Source organism: Haliotis rufescens, unplaced genomic scaffold (genome assembly GCF_023055435.1).
Source record: "Haliotis rufescens isolate VD_foot unplaced genomic scaffold, xgHalRufe1.0.p SCAF_1, whole genome shotgun sequence".
Taxonomy (NCBI): Eukaryota; Metazoa; Mollusca; class Gastropoda; order Lepetellida; family Haliotidae; genus Haliotis; species Haliotis rufescens.
The window spans coordinates 88,909,766-88,935,750 of NW_025963779.1; the positions used below are offsets into that span (position 1 = coordinate 88,909,766).

Below are 25,985 nucleotides of genomic sequence, written 5' to 3' on the forward strand. Positions count from 1 at the left end.
GACCCAGGTGGAATGTGATTATGAATACACAGAGCCACAGACACTTGAGGTGCTGCGTCATATTCACGTGATAGTACTGAAGTGAACAACACAGATATATAGAACCGGCGGTAGAGTCGGCAGTGTATAGGGGATCAAGTATGGTGAGCAAAACTTCCTCAGTTGACCTGGTGCTTGAAGCATTAGGAGGTAGAGGACGGTACCAGAAATTTCAGTACTTTGCGAGCAATTTGTCAGTGTTATCAGCGTCGTTCCAGCTCCTCAGCATTGTATTTGTGGGTATGTATATTCATACGTTTAAATGCCTCACTTAACATTCCTATTTTTGGGTGTCATACAATATGGAACATTTAAATACTGAACAACAAAAGTTCCTTGCAGTCACTGTTGCTGGCTGGAATCAATTTCGTGGGTTGTTGTTCGAATCCAGTTGTCTTGTCGAATATTGGTTACGTGTGGCCTGCCACTCCGAGGATGGTTATCTGACTGCATTCGTCTGTTGCCAACGTTGCCATTAACACCAAATGGTGTGTCTGTGGACGTTAAATTGTCTTGCAACATCACGTTGACTCGATCCTGTTCAAGCATACCAATGGCTCGCAGACGCTCATTTTCGGACAGGCGTGACATTTCGTAATGTTGAATAATTGCGTAATTTTGTTGTTTTTTCTGGGTGGTTGTTGTCAACAAGATGCTAAACAATGCATATGGAATCCCGTTAACGCGAATGTTTTTCTACCCATTCTTGGGTAGTGAAATGCATGGGTCTTGCATAAAAGTCAACTTTTGCATGGAATGCATGCTTTTCTGAAGCAGTTGCGTTTTTGTGACTTGATTCCATACATGTACTACACTATTGAAAACCCAACTTTACTTGTTTGAAAACTACACTAAAATATTGGTGCCACAGGAACTTTTGTTCTTATATATTATCAATTTTCAATTTTCATTTAAATACGTTACAGCGACAATTACCAGCACAGTTAATAGACACTCCAATCAAATTCACTTAGACTCGTGTAAGCTCGTTGTTGAGGTTGTTCTCTACATTAACCATATCCCGGTACACTCAGTGTGTTGATAAAATCAGGTGATTAAATATAGAGTTAACCATGAAAACCTTCTGTATATGATAACTCTGCCGACGTTTTTTTTCTGAATTGTTGTTGGACGGGAGGTTACACCCAATGGAATCTGTTTTGCAGGTTAATCGAGACTGGTCATTCTCTGGCGTTGACGTTTTATAATATACCTGGTGTCATCATTGATTTTCAGTCATATAATTATCATCGTTGTTTTGCTTATTGTACCCAAGGGAATCTGCTTCAGCAGATGATCGAGGCTGACTATTCTCTGGCGTTGATTTGTTTTTATAATCACAATTTGAAATAGTACTTTAGTGTTTAGAATCGAGTTATTGCTATTGTTACAATCGTGGTTTCATGTCGCTGATAAAAGGGTGTGAAAACATTCCAATACACAAACATTCGTATTAGATAACGGCCTTTGTCAAAACTATCTAAATTACATGCGATCCTTGGATACTCACTGTGTGAAGTCGAACTGTTGATAAAATCGGCTGATTAAATCAGTTCCTTCACCACTAATACCTTGTATGATTGTTTTATAGTTTTGTTTCTGAATTGTTCATGTTAGCGATTGCACTCGACCACAAATGATGTTTCACTGATTAGGACGGATAATAACTTCCTTCGAATTAAACGCCATGTATAATACCATCGAGGACAACATTAGGTTATACCTTGCATAATTTACCAAATACCTTTAAAATTATTTCAATGTTTTTGTTTTGCAGGTAGACATGTTGCCCATACCTGTAAACAGCCGGTGAATATATCCGATATCTACCGGGTCATTGACAATGACCTCTTTCAGGCCAACAACAGTATCGTGTACTTTGAGAAATGTAACATACGGGTGGAAGCTAATATTTCTGGCAATGTCTCCACCTCCGATTTGTCCTGTATCTATGGATACGAGTATGAGGAAGGGAAAGAGACTTCATTGATGTCTGACGTGAGTTACAGGTTTGGTACTAAAAGTGCAAAAACAATGAAAGATTATAGTTTGATTGGAAATATGTAATATCTCCACACAGAGACAATTAAGTTCATATTTTCTTTAAAACCTTCATCTAAGTTATTCGCGGGTACGGGTGGCCCAGTCGTCTAAGTCGCGCCGCGATTATGTTTCTAGGTTTGTCAGCACCATGCCCGTGTTCGTGGATTTCACCGAAGTGGTAAACATCTGAGACCAGCATCACTTCCGGCTTTCCTGCCACATTAAGCTGACACGCCGTGATATATCTGGAATACTGTTAAAAGCGGCCTTACACCAAACTCACTCACTCACTCACTCACTCATCTAAGTTATTCACTTAATCATTAATCAGCCCCGATACTCCGCAGACTCCGTAACAGTATCAAAGCAAGCAACGTATCACCGTTGCAGTACTACCACTAATATAAGTCTATGTTAAAGAATAGAAGTTACAACAGTCTCAGTGCTACAAACAGACCTTGTAGTGCAAACTGTGGGCGTGGCGGCTGCTCACTGTTATTTTGCCTTCCTGGCCCAATGAAATATGTTACGTCCGATTATTGAGACCGTTTATTCTCTTGCTTTGATGTTTACAGATGGACATAGTATGTGACAGATCACATTTGAGGGGATTTGCACAGACGCTGCTCATCATAGGCCAGGGTATCGGAGCTTTCATCCTCCCCGCCCTCTCGGACCGTTATGGACGCCGCCCTGTTCAACTCGCCGCTCACCTTTGTGTTCTTGCATTAGGCGTGGGCGTCGCCTTCGCCCCTGACTACACTGCATTTCTTGTCATACGAGTGTTCTTGGGAATTGTGCAACAGGTAAATTGATTTTACTACTCTTTATGCCTCCAACCTAAACGATAGAAACTTTGATCTCGAATTACAACTTCTTAAAGAATAACAACCTTTAAGGGCACTAACCGGTACTTTTCTTTATAGTCATCATCTGGTCTGTCTGCCTATCCGTATTTCATTTCCGGTGCATAGCTTGAAAGCCGTCATCGATTATTCAAATATATATTGGTATATTTTATTAAACAGGGGCTGAGATGGTGCCTTTTGCTACTCTGATGGCCGGTGGGATTAGTAATCTTCTGATGACTCTTGTAGCTATTGTTTTAACGCATTACAAGAAAACATCTGAAGATGTGGTATTACTTCAGAAGACATGTGTGCATCCCACAACTCCATATGTATTTTACCTATTTCACAGGGAATTGTTCTGACAAGCATAACAATAAACATTGAGCTCTTCCACTCTCGTCACCGAAAGCTATGTGGACTCTTTGACAGCTTTCTGTGGGCAACTTGCAACTCTTTAATCGCTCTGATCGCCTACTTGATGCAGACCTACTCCTGGAGAACTACACAGCTTGTCTACTGTTCAGTGTCCTTATTGGTCTTTGTCCAGTACTTGTGAGTAAATATCCTTCAGTATGGAACCGACGGCATTATGATTTTGCTCATGTATCCTTGTCCTAGGAAGCATTGTTATTGTACGTCACTGCCTTGTGATTCTCATTGGAGCACTATTACTTTCGGTGGAAACTACTATTGTTGGTAGGGGACATACTAAATCAATAAGCTTTACACATGAATCGTTAATGCCTCAGAGATGTTTCAATTGACCGTATGTGTGAAATGGATATTCAGAAGACTTTGACATGAAACAACCTGATTTAACTTTGTGGGGCGGTCGGGTAGCCTAGTAGTTCAAGCGTTCGCTCATCACGCTGAAGACCCGGGTTCGATTCCCGAAATGGGTACAATGTGTTAAGCCCATATCTGGTGTCCCCCGCCGTGATGTTGCTGGAATATTGCTAAAAGCGGTGTAAGACCAAACGTATTCACTCACTCACTCACTCACTTTACCTTTGTTGTTTACACACATGTACACCAATCCTCCTTTGCCCAGATGCCACATGGAACAGTCATATGTATAAGTATATATATACTGAACCGCAAAAGAAACGTCACTCCAAGTAACATTGCACGAACAGTTGACATTTAATTATTTGTCAATGTTTCTAAAATGTAACATTACCTTGTCCAGAAAAATGATTTGATGATAAGAAAACAAAGCAGATGACAATAAAAACCGATCGTCCAAACGCATCACGGCAACGGCCATGGCAACCCGATGCACGTGAGTTTCGTGCAAATTGAAATGCACATGTGTTCCCCTATTTCTTGCCCTATAAAAATCCACCCAGATCGGATAACATTCATTCGTTATTGAATTGCTACCACATGCGAAGATTGAGAAGAAATCAACGATACCAAGCCCTTGAACGATTTCAAGCTGGACAAACTGCCGGCAAGTAGCCAATGCATTTCAAGTCCACATAAGGACCGTATACAGGCTCCAGCAACGGTACCAGACCACCAACACTACAGATGACCGACCACGTAGTCAAGGGTCACCATCCGACGTCAGGATCGTCAGATTGTGCGACAGCATCTTCAAGATCACTTTGTAATTGCTGCGGAAACTGCTCGACAGACCATGGGGACACCCCAGCGACACATTAGTGCGGACCCCGTGCGTCGACGATTGACGAGCAGACACCGCCACTGTCACAGGCCACATCGAGGACCAATTCTGACACCACGTCATCGCCGGGACCGTCTTCAGTGGGCAACACAGCACCAGCATTGGCGCCACCAGCAGTGGAGAAGAGTCCTCTTCTCAGACCAGAGCCGTTGCTGTATCTCAACAGCAGATGAGAGAGAGAGAGGGAGAGGGAAAGGGAGAGAGAGAAAGAGAGAGAGAGAGAGAGAGAGAGAGAGAGAGAGAGAGAGGAACATTATTCGGATGCTTGTGTTGTCGAGAGAGACTCGTGGGGTGGTCCGAGCATTATGGTGTGGGGTGGAATCGGCCCTGTGGTCTTCCAGGACATCGGTCCAGGGAGGGGCAATGGTGAGACAAGAGGCTTCCTCCAGTAGAATGGCATCAGAACCATGCAGTGGCCTGCCCTCAGTTCCGATTTAAATCCAATTGAGCACTTGTGGGACGAGATTCAAAGACGGCTGAATGACGTCCGAAAAAGGCCAACAACTGCAGCTGAACTGCGTCAGCCGTTCCTCAGAGCGTGGGCCTATGGCATTCATCAACCGCCTTATCCATTCCATGTATCGACGTTACACGGCAGTCATCAATGCACGTGGCGAACACACGAGATACTGACTTGTGATGGCATTTTCTCAGAGACTAGTGTTGTGTTTCACTTTAAGAACATTTGACACTTTAATTTCAACCTTGGTGATCAGTTTTGCCAAGTTTCGTCGTTTTAAGAGCTCTCAAAGTATGTTTACAGTGTTTCTTATATATATATCCATGGTGACGGGTTTTTTTGCTGTTCAGTATATTATATTTACTGTTAAATATATCACAAAGTAACATCTCACGAAATACTGAAAATACCTCTAATTCCTCCCACGCATTACTTAATTACAGCATGATCATCACTATTTTTTTGTTGATAAATAATATATGGTATATACATATATAGTTTAAGAATAAACTATTGAAACATTCTAAAACATTTTATCTATTCTTTGTAGGCAGAAATGTGCCCCATACCTGCAAGCAGCCGGTGAATATATCTGATCTCTACCAGGTCATCGACAATGACTTTTTTCAGGCCAACAACAGTTTTGTCTACTTTGAGAAATGTAAATATTAAATTATAAGGCTTCTCATATTCATTCTGTCGTTCTACCATTTCCAGCATTCTGGACGAATCTCTGTCTTGGTTGATCACCAACAACAAGACCAAGCAGGTCACCAAGAATCTCAAAAAAGCAGCTCGCATCAGCGGTAAAGACTATCAAACTGTTTTGAATGTTTACAAGGACCTACAGAAACAAAAGGAATCTGAGCAGAGCCTCATTGAATCTTTGCTGGAAAGCAGAGACCAGGGTGTCAGTGGGAAAAAGGCCGGTCAGAAAGAGAAGGATAAAACCAAACCATCCTTCCTAGACCTGATGAAAAGAAAACGACTGGCCGCGAGTGTGTTTGTATTGTGGTTTACATGGTACGTCAGCCCTCTTTTCCAATTCCTCAGCCATAATGAATGTGGTTACGGGTATTGTAATACTTGGCTCAAATCAAGAAGAAAATTAACCAATTAAGAAAGAATGTCCCTTCCGGAAATAAACACTTTCGTTGCATTTCAAGTTACTGCAAACAATACAGCTGAGTTGCGTCCTGTCAGAATCTGATAATTGTGTGTTTGAATCATTGTTACTGGTGAATGGTTACTGATGTTGTATAACTTGGCTCGGATCGAGAAAAATCAACAAATGTTGCTATGGCACTGGTTGTCTTATGAACTGGCATATTGCTGACTGCGGAGTAAAGCAACTAGCGGTGCTCTTTTTTTGCGTTGTTGTAATGCTAGTTTATGAAATTTCAGGATAACAGACAGTTTAACAGTGTTTGGTCTCCTCATGACGTCAGATTCCCTCGCCGGTGGAGCTCACCTCAATTTCGTGCTCTTCTCTCTCCTTGAGGCCCCGGCAGTTCTTGTGTTATACTTCATGGTGGACAGGTACGCTCTTTCACTTAACTCATGTGTATCACTTAATTTAACTGAATTATGTACGTTCAGTAAACTTTCAGGTAAAGGAGAATGGATGGCCCAGTGTGTGCAGAGTTCTGGTTCGTTTACCAGATTTACCCTGAAATACATGATTCCAAGTTCACCATTATGATACCCATGCTAATGGGTTTCATCAAAGCGATCAACGTCAAGGAACTGCATCACTTTGAGCGCTTTCCTCAAGCTGACATGACTGAAAATCCCAGCTGTCTCCTACACACATTAATTTTCAGTGATCCATTCATATAATTTTCACTGCTATTTTGCCTGTTATCTGTTTCAGCGGATAATCGAGAAAGGTCATTCTCTGGCTTTGATCTTTTTTATATAATATTAAATAATGCGACTTATATTTCTTGTTATTAATGACGGCATCTGTATCACCTATCCAACATGTTTAAGGGGCCCGAGGACCCGGCGATAGTAGTTGTATGGATGAAGTGGGAACGTGGCCACAGATGTATATGTGCAAAAAGGTTTTAGCTGATCAACAGCCTACTTGACTAATGACAACAAAACGTTTAACAATAAGACAGAGTTAATGAGTGAATTGTTGAATGCCTCAGGCAGCAATAATCTAGCTGTACCACAACGACCCCTAAATAATCGAGTTTGCACCAGACAAACCAGTAACTGTTTATGCGTTTGTTTATTTGTTGTTTAACGCCACACTCAGCAATATTGCAGCTATATGACGGCGGTCTGTAAATAATCGAGTCTTGACAAGACAATCCAGTGGTTTATATCATGAGCATCGATGAACGCATTTGGGATACGATGACATGCATCAACCAAGTAGGCAAGCCCGACCACCCGATCCCTTGAGTCGCCTTTTACGACAAGCATAGTCGCCTTTTACAGCAAGCATGGGTTGCTGAAGACTTATTCTATCCCGAATCTTCAGGGCTCAACCAGTAACTGAACATTTGATCAACATCAACGACATTACGACATGGTGGCACACAATTCGCCTCAATCTACATTTGAACCCAACTCACTTTAACTTCTCATTCTACAAGTATTGAAATGGAGCATATATTTAGAGTGATAATGTAACTCATATTTCCTTACGCTGTAATTATTAATACTACTTTATTATATATGGCAGATATGGTCGTAAGAAAACAATGATGACTCTACATGGCATCGCTGGCATTGCTCTGCTTGTGGCCACAGTCTGCAAATCTGAAGGCGGTAAGTCCTGAAATCAAATATTTATTTATACTCTTTGTAAGATAAAAAGCACTTGCATTCAATCATTCTGCAGGGTAAAACACAAAACATATATTAGTTTTATTTCTCTTTTACCAAGGGGGTACGGGTGGCCCAGCTCACATATTCTGAGTAGAGTTGCGTCCCTTGGGTATGCCAGCACCATACCCGTGCTCGTGGGTTTCGCCAAAGTGGTAAACGTCTGTACCACTGAGGACTTTCCTCTCACATGCAGCTGACACATGGTAATATGACTGAAATACGATCTTCATTAATGTTCATCTTACAAAACTTCGTTCAAGAATTACAGGTCAAACTCAAATGCTTGTCAGGGAAAATCGGAGACTTGGCACATGGACTAGCGATGGTCTTAGTTTCGTTGAGAACAAGGAGGAAAAGAATGTTTTCCTAACTTCCAGCTATACACTGGTTATATAAACACACAATGACATTTAGAAAGTGGTCAAATGAAACAAATGTTCTATGGTCCCATGACTGAAATACTGTCGAAAATGGTGTTAACCCTAAATGATCCTCAGCAACTATAGATTGTAATGCTTTGGTTAGGTAGTTATCAGGGCCGCGCGGTGAGGTCAGCGTTGAATGACATGTCGATCTTGATCGTCTAGCATGCTGGTATTTCGAACAATTTATTACCACATGGTTCCAGGAGGCAGCACATGGTCTGCGATTGCTGTCCAAGTGTTCTCCTGTATCGGGATGTTCGGGGCGTCGGGAGCATGGGCAACGTCTTGCTTTTTCACACCAGAAATGTTTCCAACAAATTTGAGGTCAGTCTCGTTTTAAATGATAACATCAACCCGCAGTACATATACATAAATTTTATTTAAACTCTTCCAATTAATTTATATCGATGTATATAACTTTATCATCAAACACATCCCAACATTGGGAGACTGACACGGTTGTTTCAGGCTCTGCAATTCACTACACTGAGTTTTGTATACATTTGAACTTGTAATGTAGAATTCTAAACTCCTTTTTTATATTTATGTGGTAGACACCTAGGGCATAGTTGTAATAATACAGTAAAAAGGAAATAACTCATTTTAGAAATTTTGGACTTGGGACTTCTTCTGCCTTTGCTCGACTTGGGGGAATGTTGGCTCCATTCGCGAGTCTCCTTGTAAGTATCACCAGTTGCATCGTCAAGTCTCAGTTGTATCATTATTACCATGTGTTGAGTATCAAAGTATCAAACTGCTGAATGCGTATCAAACGCAGTTGCATGATTGAGTGAGTTAAATTATTACGGTTCTGTGCAGATTTTAACACCATTCAAACAATATTCAAGCTGAAGACACCAGATATGGGCTTTACACAACTCGCGATCGGCTACTCCACCGCTCCCCAGTTACATGAATATCTAAAAGCTCTTTTTTTATATCGTGTTATGTCATTTAAGCTGAAATTCAATAACATGTGTATCAGTTTTTCTCAAACAGACAATATTGTCTCCTCTGGTAGCATTTCGTTGGAATTTATCGCCAGAAGGGAGGGAGGTGCTCAGAACATTCGTTCAGTCAGTCAAAGTCCTATACCAATGTCCCTTGGAAGCACATTCAAAACAAATCCTTGATGTAGCCTTCTTATCCTCGCCCTTTAAGTTAACGACGTCTATTCTGATTGGAAAATGGTGTCAAACTGTCATGTGTGAATGAATGTATGTAGCTTCAATTGAATATGATATGAACGGTAGCCAATCTTTCTATCAAACAAGCAGTTACTCCAGCCAGTGTGTTGAACGATTATGTGAAATGATGTAAGAAGTAGCTGAAAATGTTATCTCATGGCAGTGCTTTTGACTTGTTGGTTTGTTGATTAACGCCGCATTCAGCAATATTCCAGCTTTCTGACGGTGTTCTGGAAAGAATCGAGTCTGGATCATACAATCCAGTGATTGGCATCAGTAACATCTGTCGCCTTTATTTATGATTATGGAAATCATTTTGTCGTTTGCATTTGTTGTAATTTGGTCTACTTAACATTCGTGTCTAATACTTGTCGTGTTGGATATGTAACAGTTAGTGTTATTACCGAGTGTTTATTTACTTTAATGCACATTTATGTGTTTATGCGACAACAGGCTGAGCATGTTGAGTGGGCCCCTGGAACCATCTTCAGTGTGTGCTGTCTACTGGTTACCGTCCTAGTGAACGTCCTGCCGGAATCGATGGGGAAACCACTCCCACAAACCCTGGACGACGTGGAAGCATGGCATAAGAAGACGGACACAAAGACAGCAGATGAGAGAGACATTCTTCCGTAGTACTTTGGCACTTAGTCTTTTAGACTTAGACTTTTCTGTTCTTCAAATTCGAGAAACTCATTAAGTGTGAATTTGGGTTAACTACACGTGTTGGATGTAAGTAAAGCTTGATATCCTGGTGTATATATGACTGTAGAAGTTGTGACATGTCTAACATTTGCGTACAAATAAATAAATAAATAACTGATGTACTCTGGGAACAAAGAATTACTGTGACTGTCTTTATTTATTTAACAGTGTGCGGCCAGCACATTGACATGCACATACACTTACACTTACGACTGCTGCACCTGCTTAAATGACCCGTGAATATCCTGGGTAGAATAGGTCTTCAGCAACCAATGCGGGATCGGGTGGTCAGGATCGCTGAACTGGTTGATGCTGATGATGTCGATCACTGGATTGTCTTGCCCTGACTCGATTATTTACAGACCGCCGTCATATAGCTGGAAGTGCGGTGTTAAACAACAAACCAAAACAAACCTGCATAAATATCAACACCTACATCTAGACTACATATACACCTGTCCTTTCACCTAAACCTGAAACCTGTTTCTGTACACACACCTACACTTGCACCTGCACCTACACTTCCACCTTTACGTCAATTTTAGAAATGACCCCAATATGTCTGCCATAAAACGCCCTGAAAGCTTTATTAAGGCCTTGAATGATGTAACCCTGATCAAACAGCTTTTGAACAAGAATCGCATGACGCTCTTTAAAGTTTTCGTTGAAAGAGCATGCTCGACCTTACCTTAAAAGCTGCTCGATATTGGAAGGTATCAGGTCATCGATATATCTGAAACTGAAGTTCTTGGACAAATTCCCTTGTTTTGAGTTTGCCAGTTCGAGCAACAAGAAACAAAATGCACATGTTTATACAAATAGATCAGCAGTCCACGTGGTGTTCATGTGGAAGCTTAGTCCTTGCCTAAATGTCCTATCCGCAAATTTCACATACAATGTCATCTGGGTGTGTGTGTGTGTGTGTGTGTGTGTGTGGGGGGGGGGGGTTATAAGTCAACTAAACGTCAAAATAGTGTTGAAAACTATATGAATGGATCACTGGAAATCAGTGGTGACACAAGGTGTTCCTCATAAGGTTTCCTGCCGGTAGTGTTTCTAGTCCAGCATTGCACATTTTAGCAGTAAACTTCAGATGCCATTTGCTCTGAGTTTTCCCAAATTGTCCTGAACGTTTGAAGATAGCGATGTAACTGTAGAAAAGGTCTGCACGTTTAGTTACAAATAACCCTTGGATCAATAACTGAAGTTATCCTTTGGGTACAAAGTTGAAAAATCAAATGTCTCAATTGCATTTCATGAGATTTATGAAAAGCACGGTAATCATGTGATTCTCGTCTGGTTTGAATTCAGATATCCATTGTGCTTGAGACGACAAAAGAACGGTCTCTGATATTAGTCATGTTAGAGGGGATCATGCTAGATCCCGTCTTTAAATAGTAACTGTGCCCATGCACATATTTACATAAATGATACACATGAATATTCTTCGCCATGACTTTGCAAGCAGACATAGGTAAGTCCAATGCAGCTGTGGTCCAGGTGACGGAAGCAAGGGATTATTTGTTGTTTAGACGTCGAGAATGGCAGACAAGAGCCTGAAAGTTGACCCAGTACTTGTAGCATTAGGAGGCAGAGGACGCTATCAGATTATTCAATACTTCTTGTGTCTTTTTTCGAACTTCTCAGCGGCGTTCCAGCTCTACAACATTGTTTTTGTTGGTAAGTTGTATTGACTTTTTGATGACAATATATACTGAAACGCAAAAGAAACGTCACTCCAAGTAACATTGCATGAAAAGTTGTCATTCAAATATTTGGGTATTTTTTGTCAAAGTTTCTGAAATTTAAATTTAAATTGTCCGGAAACATGAAATTTGATGATAAAAAAACAAAGCAGATGACAATAAGACCGATCGCCCAAACGCATCACGGCAAAGACCATGGTAACCCAATGCACGTGCAAATTGAAATGCACATGCGCTCCTCTATTTCTTGCCCTACAAAAACCTACCCAGATCGGATAACATTCAGTCGTTATTGAATTGCTAACACATGCGAAGATTGACAAGAAATCAGCGACACCAAGCCCTTGGACGACTGCAAGCTGGACAAACCGCCCGGCAAGTAGCCAATGCATTTCAAGTCCACGTAAGGACCGTATACAGGCTCCAGCAACGGTACCAGACCACCAACACTACAGATGACCGACCACGTAGTGGAAGACCAAGAGTCACCATCCGACGTAAGGATCGTCAGATTGTGCGACAGCATCTTCAAGATCACTTTGTTACTGCTGCGGAAACTGCTCGTCAGAACATGGGGACACACCAGCGACTCATAAGTGCGGACATCACGCGTCGATGATTGACGAGCAGACACCTTCACTGTCACAGGCCACACCGAGGACCCATTCTGACACCACGTCATTGGCGGGACCGTCTTCAGTGGGCAACACAGCACTAGCATTGGCGCCACCAGTAGTGGAGAAGAATCCTCTTCTCAGACCAGAGCCGTTACTGTATCTCAACAGCAGATGGCAGAGAGAGAGTCTGGCGGCGCCGTGGGGAACGTTATTCGGATGCTTGGATTGTTGAGAGAGACTCGTGGGATGGTCCGAGCATCATGGTGTTGGGTGGAGCTGGTCTTGCACAGAGGGTCGGCCCTGTGGTCTTCCAGAACATCGGTCCAGGGAGTGGCAATGGTGTCACAGCAGCTCGGTACATTGATCAAGTCTTGAGACCACACGCAATACCTCAATTGGCACGTCGCCGCAACCTAGAGTTTCAGCAAGAGACTTCCTCCAGCAGAATGGCATCTGAACCATGCAGTGGCCTGCCCTCAGTCCCAATTTAAATCCCACTGAGCATTTGTGGGACGAGATTCAAAGACGGCTGAATGACGTCCGAAAGGCCGACAACTGCAGCTGAACTGCGTCAGGCGTTCCTCAGAATGTGGGCTCAAGTGCCTATAGCCTTCATCAACCGCCTCATGCCCTCCATGTATCGACGTTGCACGGCAGTCATCAGTGCACATGGCGGACACACGAGATACTGACTTGTGATGCCATTTTCTCAGAGACAAGTGTTGTGTTTCACTTAAATAACATATGACACTTTACTTTTAACCTTGATGATCAGTTTTTCCAAGTTTCGTCTTTTTAATATCCCTAAAAGTATGTTTACAGTGTTTGGACAAATAAAGTTTCTCATATATCCATCCATGGTGACGTTTCTTTTGCGGTTCAGTATATTATATTTCCTGTTAAATATATCACAAAGTAACACCTCAATACAACTCACGAAATGCTAAAAATACCTCTAATTCCTCCCACGCATTACTTAATTACAGCATGATTATCACTATTTTTTGTTGATAAATAATATATGGTATATACATGTATCGTTGAAGAATAAACTATGGAAACATTCTAAAACATTCTATCTATTCTTTGTAGGCAGAAATGTGCCCCATACCTGCAAGCAGCCGGTGAATATATCTGATCTCTACCAGGTCATCGGCAATGACTTTCAGGTCAACAATAGTTTTGTCTTCTTTGAGAAATGTAAAATACGGGTTGAAGCCAATATATCTGGTCATGTTTCCACCTCGGAAGTGTCCTGTATCTATGGCTACGAATACGAGGCAGGGAAAGATACTTCGTTGATGTCTGATGTAAGTCTCATAATGTTGTTCTTCCTCGATGTAAACTTCCATAGTAGTATGCATATAGGTATAAGAATTTAAACTGTCTATTTGAGTAAAATCATCTCGAAAATAAGTAAAATGCTAAGGTATAAGAAGAAATAGAGAAATGTATTAATGATATGTTCGCATTCCTGTACTACAAATTATATAAAAGTATATGCAACAAACACATATGAGTAAAGATGAAATCGTTACAAATGTTTAAAATTTTCACCTTTCAAGAATATTCAGTTTATAAACAACCTATATTCCACTAATGGCACGTTAAACGAATTAACCTTAGTCATAGCTTTCTGTTAATGGTATTGAAGTCGTGACTTTTCCAAATGTTACTAATATATTCTGCGAGATGTTGATAATTTAGCTGTTTTAAAAGATTATCCATCCTGGTAACAGATGGACATCGTGTGTGACAGGGCACATTTACGTGGATTTGCCCAGACGCTGCTCATCATAGGCCAGGGTATTGGTGCCTTTGTCCTCCCAGTCTTTTCTGACCGCTATGGACGTCGCCCAGTCTTCCTCATCTCACACTTCTGTTTCCTTGCAATAGGCGTGAGTGTGGCCTTTTCCCCAAACTACACTGCATTCCTTGCAATACGACTGTTTTTGGGCATCGTGCAACAGGTGAGAGGAACAGAATTCATGCGGTGTAGCAAATAAACATTCTATTTCACTGTGGAAATAGGTAACGTGTATATATCGGCATATTAAAATGATTTTACAAGTTAAATCTGCTGGTAGCCTAGCTCTACATCTACATCTCGTATATCAGAGTATAATCTCCATTCTACCAGGGCGAAATTAAAATTAAGCTCTTTGGTATTTGCGAAGATATTAAATGAAGCACTATTAATTGAGCATAAGTTGAGGAGTGTGGCATGGTTTGATCTGTATTAAGGAAACACAATGATGTTACTTAAAGCATGCTGCTCTATATATTCTTTTTCCCTCTACATTATTTAATTTACTCGCATGTAGAACAGACATTGAAAGTGTTGAGCACAACTACTTCAAAAGCAAGAACTAAGTAGACAACCGTAATGTATATCGGGTTCATTATTTCATAAGAATGACGTCAACTAAGCTCGGATTTTTAGAAGCGATCCGTCGCAAGCCACTGCTTCACCAAATATGAACGTAAATGATATCATCCTGTATTTGTTTGTTTATATTATATTGGTCCATTACAAGTGCTTCTTGATTAAATGTGATCCCATGGTGTCGAGACAGATCAGTGATTTCTTTATCTCTTCCATTTTTCTCCATAGGGTAATATATATCAGATTGTGTCCTTCTAATCTTTGCAGGGCCTCGTCATGACCAAACATACCATTGGCGTTGAGATGTTCCCCACACGTCATCGAAAACTCAGCGGACTATTGAACAGCTTCGTATGGTCGACTTGCACCGCCTTAATCGCTCTGATCGCCTACCTGATGCAGACCTACTCCTGGAGAACTACACAGCTTGTCTACTCGTCAGTCTCTTTATACGCCATCGTTCAATTCTTGTAAGTTTTTCCTCTCGTGAATCCGATCCCCAGTACCGCGCATGTCTGTCCAAAAAGTAGCTTGTACCTCAAATGGTCTAAAGAGCTAACTAGGTTCCTAGTGCCTCATACCTGTCAAAAGGGATGATTCCAAGGTACTGGGGACATGCTTGTCGAAAGGACCGCCTATGTACCTAGAACCTCATTTTTGTCGTAATGTTTGACTAGGTCCTCAGAACCTCAAGCCTGTCGTAAGATAGCCCGTACCTGCGTCGTGTTCTCTACAATGATAGTGGTCTGAATCCCTGATATACGCTCTAAAAGCCTTCGGTTGCCAGCAGCAGTATTCAGTGTTTCTAGATTTCAGGAAGTAAACGTTGAAAACCACTTCTGGTTACCCCAACACTACAAACATAGTACAAGTAGCACTGTAACTAGCCTGTTTATGTACAGCTACATTCTCTTCACTAGACTAGCATCCATACTCAGACATCATTTGTCTATTTCTTTACATATATCAAACAGTTTGAAAATTAAGTAAACAAACACAAAGAATTGCATTAACACACTGGTCAATACTCCAGCAGCTCTTGCCTAACTTTGAGGTACAATCGATTGTGATCTTTCTTCGAAAATTTCAAAGAGCATCATACGACTCTTGTTAGAAAGTAGTTTGATCAAGGTTACAATATACAATATTGACACATAAAGGAAAAAATCCGAAGCAATTCCCTATTTTGACCTGTACCATATGTTCCCGTGTTTTGTCAGGTTTTAACTTGCCTTTGCATGTCAAGCGACAAAACCCTTTCCATTTTCATAAGAAATCTTTGCCCAAAGCAAAGTCCATTGATAGTTTCACATTATATCATTAAAATAGGTTTATGAAACACTATCAATTAATGGAGAGTCCACGTGTTTGCGAAAAGGTGAGCATGTCCTTGCCCGCTGGTGGCATCCGTCACAAACACATGCAAAATTCATTCATTGCAGACGACCTCCACCACATAGCCCAAAGGCCATAATATTGAATATGAATTTCACCAACATTAACAAAGTATGTACACATTTGAGTACATTGCTTAAAGTACATTATGAAATCTGCCTCGTCAATTATGATTTAATCTTCATCAAACTGTTAATACTTTACACATTGTGTCAATCAGGGAAATACCTCTGTAATCATTTGTATTATTCTCATCACCAGATATATTTGAAGAGTGTAAAAAGAAGACATTTATTCCTTAACTGTGAAAAGTCACTACAAACAAATTTCTTTTTAAAGCGAAACAAAAGTATGTATGATGAGACTTAGTATCTTTAAGATGTACGGTCTTCTCATGGTTGTATAAATCCACAAAAGGAAGTCTGTTCATGAATCTAACAAATACAGTGAGCAGCAATGTAAGGTGTGAGGAAAGACTCGAAGAATAGTGACAGTTTGGGAATCAACTTCCTGTAGAATATTTCTCATCGAGTTATACTCTCTGTACAAAGAAGTCTTTGAATGTAGAAACAGCAAATAAGCAGTATTTTTGCTTTGATAGATAGATCTGACCATGCACCTTAAAATAGTAATTACTGTTTTCATTTAGTTGTATGAAACAAAGATAAGCCAAGAGTTTCCCTGGAATCAATGGCCTCATTTCTACCACTGTAAGGACATTTAACCGCAACAATGGTGTTGCAATCAATGACACCATTTGGGTTTGATGCAAGGAAATGGAGTGTTCAGAATCAACAAACATTCTACTCCTATCAATATGAACAAAGTTTGGAAATAGCATTGGGTTCCTGCTGTAACCCATGCCTCACAGATTTACAAACTAATTTTCCCAGAGACTATGTGTTTACACAACTTAGTTTTGTTTCTCGTTGTTATACATCTGCCAATTGTCCCAAAATGAGATGATGTCGACCTCCATTTCCTCTCTTCATACCATAAGCTATACTTGGCCTGCTTTCTTGTCTTTAATTCCAAGTCCTTAGCCTACTCGTCTGTAATCTGGCAAAGATAAACAGAATACAATATCATTATATCATACAAAAAATTATCAATAACATTGTTGAAACTCCTTTACAAATCACAAAAAAACACAATCCAATCAGATATGCAGTTTAACCATGTCGTATCTACCTCAATTGGACCAGAAAAGATCCATTTAAACGTGATTCAATTCAACCATCACTTACTACACTGTGATGTCTGAAGATATTGTGATCAGACACATGTCATATGCAGTAAAAATGACAACCAGATAATGAATAATTTTTGGCACTAGAAGAAGAACTATGAGATTTACTAATTTGAATGCAACCAAACCTGAGCTTTTTCAAACCAAAAATATAATAACTTATAACAGTGACTTGTTAGAATACATAAACCAGAGGACTGAAGATTTCTTCCTCTACAATTACAGAAAACATGTGTGTTAACTACCATCAAGGTTCTATCCACCCAGTGTTCTGTAGGGCTTGTCCAGATAGTCACGATCTCTTACTGCAGGCGTCATACCAAAAGACGTTAAAAGATGGTACTTGTTGTTACCCTGTCTGGCGCTCGGCATTAAGGGGCTAAAACAAGGACTGGTCGGCTCGGAGTATTCATTAGGTATTCATGTTAAACTGCGTCATGGTATATCAGTAGGCTAGCACTATAAATAGGCATCAGTCCGAACTAGTACAAGCAGCCACACAAACACACATGAGCATGCTCGTCGCTATATAAGTGCAATCATCTTGGACGCGACGTTAAACCCCATTTCACCTCACCACCTTACTGCAGATGACAGACTGGCTCTTTCAAACAGGTATCTGATCGTGATATCCCTGGACACTGTAGAGCACTAGTTGATTCAATGTTCCTGTATTTTTCAGGTCTTGGTCCATCAAACATGGATGGTCGCTTTGCATTCATAGGAAATTATATAATAAACCTGTATTTATTTTAAAAATAAATTGTATTTGAAAGTACTATAAATTTAGCCAGGGGTGGACCCTATGGAGCTGACCAATGCATCGGGTTACACTTAAAAAATGTTTTGTTCAACCAGACCCTTCAAAAAGAAGTAGTGTCGGAAGGTCTTCCTTTTTTCCAAGTACTGGAATTATATCTGAGACGAAGAATTAAAATGTCACAGGTCATGTCAAACCCCAGAAAATAAAAACATCAGAGCATACCCAAAATAACTTGAATTAGTGTTATTTTGCAGGTTGTAAAAAACGAGAAAGTGTTAATGACCCAGCCTATTATCTTCCCACATGTCACCCTATCTATGCTTTGATATCCCGACTAAAGCTTTTTTATTATTATTTTCACTCGGGGTTTGAATTAAAAGGTATATACTGTTTATTTTGATAGACTTTGGCTTGATGCAGTGATTGCATGCATACAGCACTGACTGTCTCATGATGTAGCCAGTATAGTCCCAGTCATGCTCTGTAGACGCCTGACATGACATAATGAGGAAAAGATGATTAATTTATGTATGCTTTAGTGACAATTTCAACAATATGCGCACCTTTTCATTCATTAAAATGCACGTTGCACACCCTTGTCGTTTCGTTTAATAACAACAGTATTCATTCAGTTCGGATTTCCCACGGTAATCTCGAGTCGTTGTGAACCATATATAGACGTACATTTCCAACATTCATCATAAACTGACACATTATTGGCACGTTTTTTTTTAATTTCGATCTTCCCCAAATCACATAAATATTTTACATGTCATGCCATTTTTTAGCCGTATAACGACTGAAAGGGATATACGTATTGTTGGGACGAATAATTGAATGCGTAATATCTCTACTTCAGTAAATTACGATTGCTTCTTTACTATTAATATGTTTATTATGTGTTTCCTAACAGAAATTCCCGATATTACTCTGAAAACTTCCAGTAGTTCTGGAATAGCGTTATTCCACTCGAGTAAAATATTAATTTAGATACAGTATGCTATCACCAGATGCATAAAAAATTAGCATCTAATTTTTACAGTTTTCTTGACGAATCTCTCTCTTGGTTGATTACTAACAAAAAGACCAAGCAGATCGCAAAGAATCTTAAGAAAGCAGCACGTATCAGCGGCAAGGACTACGAAACCGTCATGAATGTTTACAAGAACCTACAACAGCAACAGGGATCCTTACTTGAAGGAGAAGACACTGAAGGTCGTTTGAAGAAGTCTGCCTCAAAAGAGAAGGATAAAACCAAACTATCCTTTCTGGACCTAATGAAAAGAAAACGACTGGCAGCAAATGTACTTGTACTGTGGTTCACTTGGTATGTCATTATTTTTTTTCATTACATGTTGTCATCCTGTCCTTGTGTCACTACTTGGTATGGCCATCTCATTGTGTCATTACATGTTGCCATCATGTCCTTGTGTCACTACTTGGTATGACCATCTCATTGTATCATTACATGTTGTCATCCTGTCCTTGTGTCACTACTTGGTATGACCATCTCATTGTATCATTACATGTTGTCATCCTGTCCTTGTGTCACTACTTGGTATGACCATCTCATTGTGTCATTACATGTTGTCATCCTGTCCTTGTGTCACTACTTGGTACGGCCATCTCATTGTATCATTACATGTTGTCATCCTGTCCTTGTGTCACTACTTGGTATGGCCATCTCATTGTATCATTACATGTTGTCATCCTGTCCTTGTGTCACTACTTGGTATGACCATCTCATTGTATCATTACATGTTGACATCCTGTCCTTGTGTCATTACTTGGTATGGCCATCTCATTGTGTCATTACATGTTGCCACCCTGTCCTTGTGTCACTACTTGGTATGGCCATCTCATTGTGTCATTACATGTTGCCACCCTGTCCTTGTGTCACTACTTGGTATGGCCATCTCATTGTATCATTACATGTTGCCATCCTGTCCTTGTGTCACTACTTGGTATGGCCATCTCATTGTATCATTACATGTTGTCATCCTGTCGTTGTGTTAAATAATAAAGATCCAAATATAGCATCCAATTACTTGGCTCAAAGAATTATTGTCTAAAAGCATCTTATCAGTGGACAAAATTCACGTCCTTTGAAAAAGAAACATGGCGACACATTAAACTATTGTCTCGGGGAAACAGAAACAAATAAAGGAAAGCAACAAAATGTGTCAGGGTATGGCAAGGGTTACTACCCTTCCCTACTGGCCGACACTGAGGGTAATAGTACGATATAGTTATTTTAATTATGTTACATTTGTGAAACGTTTGGTCTGCGAATTGGTAAACTATGTATGTTGTTTTAAATGAAAGCGACAAAAGGCAGATTCCGACTATGTCATGAGCAGGTGCTTATGAATCACTGTCAAATATTGTTGATAACAGGTATTCGTGATAAGGTGGCAACTTAAAGAAAAGAAGAGAAACGCCTTTTAAGTATTAACTTGTTTTTTGTGTTAAGTCTTTGTCAGTTTATATATCACGACACGATATATTGATAATTTTTATAATGAATGCCTTTTGGTGAAATATGTTTAACAGTGTTTGAAAGTAATTTCCACCTTCAAACTAATGAGCCTATTATGTACATTTGTTGTTTCAGGATAACCGACAGTATGACAGTGTTTGGCCTTATCTTTACCTCACATCAACTGGCTGGTAACCACTATATCAATTTCGTTCTCTTTGCTTTGGTGAAATTTCCGCCCATTTTCGTCTTTTACGGCATGGTCGACAGGTTTGTATGGCTATTCACTGCTCATCAATTGCAATAATTGATGAGAACATTTTTTATGCAGCTTTAAAGGTTAACAATAACACGTGGGGGAACATCAGGAGTGAACGTCACTCATTTATGTCCATCTTGGGAATCAAGCTACAGAACGTTGTGTCACTACTGTGAGGATATCATATAACATATTTATCTGATCAAGTGGCCGATGATGGAGGGTTCAAATAGCAAATGCTCCCGAATCAGCACCATACCCATGAGTGAATATCAAAACTCGATCTGTAAGCCGCCTGTATAATTAAAAATATAAGCGATAAAACCCTTTCCTTTTCAAAGAATTTGTCAAAGTCCATTGTATGATTCCGACCATATCATGTCTTTTGAGCACAAAATAGTTATGATACCAGGTGTTCGCGAAAATGTAAACAAATCCTGCACCCATTACAAACGCATAAAATGCAAGTCAATTATTCACCTGAAACACCTTCTCATTTTGAAAGCATCACTAGGGGAATGCTGTTCAAGTGAATGCTGTAACAGCTCTTGAGCAATGGTAGCATGACGCTCTGAGAAATCTAGGTTAAAAGCGCATTCTGGTTTGTGTACAAAAATTGAAAAAAGCTCCACAAGTTGGAGCCGCCGAACTCCTTCCTTAATTGTATTAAAGAGTATGGTTAATCTTTGAGACAGGGATTTGGTGATGCCTTGCTGAACCTATCAAGCACATCCTTTTTCAAACGGATGTTTGTTGAACTTTGGAATCAAGGACATCATAGGTTTTGCCAAACTGTACTGATAATACTAATGCGTGGTTTAGGCAGATTTCTTCGTTCTTAATTGATGTGTGACTAATACCAAGTAATTTGATCAGACAATTTATTCTAATTAAGGCATTGACAGTAGGAACAATTAAAAACTTGTAATGTAGGGCAGCTGCAGGCACTAAGGCAAGCCATATTTTGGAGGATGACAGCTGGCTGGGAAAGAATGATTCCATTTCTGTTTCCACTGTTTTAGTTCAATATACTACAAATGACATCATCACGCACATACCCAACTCGGAAAGATAGTCAACAAGTTCCTCTTCTCCTTTGGTCAATGTTTTGGCATATGCTTTGACATCATCCATAATGAACTTAAAGTTGTAATCCCGATTGGTAGTAGGCGGTTCCTGACAACTTATTTTTATCTTTTCAAGGTACGGACGTAAGAAAACCAGCATCCTTCTTCACGGCATTGGCGGTATTTCCCTCTTATTGGCCACAGTCTGCAAATCCACAGGCAGTATGTTAGCTATTTTGAAAGTAAGAACTGTCTTCTCCTTTGGATGGGATGTTGTAATTAAATGTAGCTACCATCCATATGAAACAGATTACGGTGTGTATTTTTGTTTTTTTTATGACTTCTCTTATGACTTCCTTCTTTATCATCCGTTTACAAACAAATGAGATATATTAGACAATAAATTTGAAATTACTTGATAAGCAGGCACTCAATGATGTCTTTAGATGTGAACCAATTCTTGGATGCAAACCTGATTCATTAAAACTATATACTCAAGACGAAATTGCATAAATAACTATACTTGAAAGAAAACTACATGCAGGAGAAACTTCAGCGACATCAAAAGATCATATAACTTTTTGTAATCATCATTTTCATGCACATGCCCTGTGTGTGGAATTTGCGATATATTAGTAGACATATTATCGTTATAAATAGATAATGAATAAGGATCTCGTTTCCAGAGGAAAGTGAGTGGTCCCCAATAGCTGTAACTGTGCTTTCTTGTCTTGGGATGTTCGGAGCTTCAGGCGCCTGGACTACTATGTTCTTCTTCACGCCGGAATTATTCCCAACAAATCTGAGGTAGGTCAGTTAACTAAACTATAATGTTTGTGAACAATATGCGAGTCGATGGATCCATATACAATGTAAAGAAAATAGAGCCTAATATTGATTAAGAGAAGAAACCTATTCTGTTTTCAGAAACAAGGGCCTCGGAACTTCTTCAGCTTTTTCAAGACTTGGAGGCATGTTGGCACCGTTCGCAAGTCTTCTAGTACGTTCTTTAACCGTTTTGGACCAAATTAAGGAGTAGTAATACCATTCAAGTTTCCTTCCACTGATTTACCCACCTATAATCTTAAAATAATGATACCACTGATATATTCTGACCTGATTTTTAGAGCGATCAATAAATATATCCACAAGACTGTATGACAAGACGGGTGACTTTAACTTTCCAACAGACAACTTTTCCTTTGTGGGTAGCAGCTCCAGGCTTTGATATCTACATTTTACATCTTTTGAGGTACAATCGAGCAAGCTTATTCTGTAGAGCGTCATGCGACTCTTGCTAAAAGGTTTATTGAACGAGGTTACAACATTCAAAGACTCGGTAAAGCTTTTAAAACTGTTTATGGTAGACATGTGGAGGAAGTTTCGAAATTTGACGCATCAGTCACAAACACCTCATTTGACAACGTCAATGTGAACTTTGGGGATAAGACATTTAGGCAAGAAGTAGGCATCCCAACACCAGTTGGGCTCCACTTCTTACGAATCTGTATCTTTTATGCGTGTGACTCTAAAATTCTGCTCAGATTGGCAAAATCAAAACAAGAGAATTTGGCCAAGAAGTTGAGAATTAAATTACGATGTTATAGCCAATTACCTTACACTGATTTACCAACCTGAACTAAAAATGAAAGAGACCACAACTGTTTCATATTTAGATTAATGCATAAGTATTCAGAGTGACAAAACACTCTCCACAAGACTGTTTGGTTTGTTTGTTTTTTGTTTAACGCCGCACTCAGCAATATTCCAGCTATATTACGGCGTTCTGTAAATAATCGAGTCTCCACAACACAATCCACTGATTGACATCATGAGCATTGATCCACGCAATTGGTCTACGATGACATGCATCAACCAAGTCAGCGAGCCTGACCACCCGATCCCATTAGTCGCCTCTGACGACAAGCATTTTCGCCTTTCACGGCAAGCATGGGTTGCTGAAGACCTATTCTACATCAGATCTTCTTGGGTCCCACAAGACTGTATGACAAGAGGGGCGACAACAATTTTCAAATAGTCAACTTTACCGTTAAGCTGAGCAATAGTCCATCCGTTCCAGGTTTGGGTGTCTACATTTCACAACGTTCGATGTACATACGAGCATGTTCCTTCTTCGAAGGTTTTACCAAGCGCCAAGCGACTGTTGCTTCACAAATGGATGATACGAGACATTTTTTTTATGATTATGAAAACGGTTATGTCGCCTATATTTATGATTATGGAAATCATTTGTTGTACTTCGGTCTACTTAACATACGTGTCTAGTAATTGACGTGTTGGATATGTAGCAGTTAGTGTTATTACCGAGTGTGTATTTACTTTAACGCATATTCGTATGATAATGCGACCACAGGCTGAGCACGTTGAGTGGGCACCTGGAACCATCTTCGGTGTGTGCTGTCTACTGGTTACCGTCCTCGTGAACATCCTGCCAGAGACGATGGGGAAAGAACTCCCTCAAACCCTGGATGACGTGGAAGCGTGGCACAAGAAGACTGACGCCAATACAACCAATGAGATGAACATTCTTCCCAAGCACGTTGATACTTAGTCAGCGTTTGTTGTTTGTCAATTTTCTCCAGCAGAACTTAAAACGTTTGGATACATGATTTGTGTAGGTATACAATAATCACAAGGACAAGTACATAATATATGCTATGCGACTAATTATGTGAAAAATATGGTTTTAGAAACGTGTCAGTTTCACACCTCTTTAACCTATTTAGCACTTCAAGACACATTCATTCAGCCTCATTACAATCAGATATTTTACTCCGATACGAAACTACATGTATCTCTGTATCAGGATCCGAGGACACCTCCCTTGCACGTCACATCAGGCGGAACCTGAGCAACCCATGACTTTGATCTAATGCTGCGAGTATTATGAGGCAGTCAGCTGTCAGTATTCAAAAATGATTCGGCTCCATTGTTTACCCAATATCCACAACAATATATTACCGCCGCTACACTTTCTACCATCGAAACTTGTCGTTTCTTTCGTTTCAGAAATACGAAATTTGAATCATTCGCTCAATCATACTGAAAATTTACAGGCCTCGACCATGATTGGCGGATTAGACAGTTCACCTTGTATTAGAAAACGATTTAATTTTAATCAGATTGTACTCCATTTTGCCTTTTGTTCATATTGCCCATCACCTTAAGCTCATGGTACATTATTAAAGTCGATTCCTCAAGCAGATGTTGAGAATGACAGGTGATACTGTGAGCTTAGAATGAAAGGTAAAATATAAAGAAGTAAGGCTCACTTTATTCAGATTAACAGCCTGACGTGACAATGTTGTATGTAGTAGTTTACTTTGTATTGAAGGAGAAATAAATGAAATGAAACAATTACTCTAATAGATGAGTGGGGTTTGCTTGCAATTGGTGTTTTCAATACAGTGTTAATATATAAGAAAGGTTTTCTTCCCCGAGTACCTTTAACGGAACTAGTCTGCATGACGACTACGGGAATAAAATCATGTACAGGGCGTCAATACGTCATTTAGGGGGCACGGGTGACCAAGTGTGCAGAGCTGCGTCCCTTGGGCACGCCAGAAACCTATGAATGTGGGTTCGAATTCCAGTTTGCCCCGATTATGTTTCTAGGTTTGTCAGCAACATACCCGTACTACTTTCAATGTTCACAAACAAACATGGCGTCGCCCTTGTCAATCAACGATCGAGTCAGAATTAACTATCGGGCATATGGAGAACTTACTGAGATAATTATCTTTATCAAAACAATAGTCTAGGATACAGAAAAGTATTGTCTTACTGGAACGTAGCTGAG

At 40.0% G+C, this 25,985-nt stretch overlaps 1 protein-coding gene across 1 annotated transcript; it reads left to right on the plus strand.

Annotated features, from left to right (window-relative positions):
* Window positions 1-25,543, plus strand: LOC124134247. The gene is made up of 21 exons (XM_048381410.1): window positions 1-279; window positions 1,817-2,037; window positions 2,658-2,888; window positions 3,283-3,485; window positions 5,801-6,106; window positions 6,488-6,622; window positions 7,782-7,867; window positions 8,556-8,676; window positions 8,960-9,032; window positions 9,993-10,174; window positions 11,025-11,151; window positions 11,777-11,924; window positions 13,660-13,877; window positions 14,307-14,537; window positions 15,221-15,423; window positions 19,403-19,687; window positions 20,975-21,109; window positions 22,302-22,387; window positions 22,852-22,972; window positions 23,093-23,165; window positions 24,540-25,543. Exons 1-21 carry the CDS (start codon window positions 141-143, stop codon window positions 24,735-24,737), a joined length of 3,522 nt encoding a protein of 1,173 aa, XP_048237367.1. The 5' UTR covers window positions 1-140; the 3' UTR covers window positions 24,738-25,543.
* Window positions 25,544-25,985: the final 442 nt, after the last annotated feature.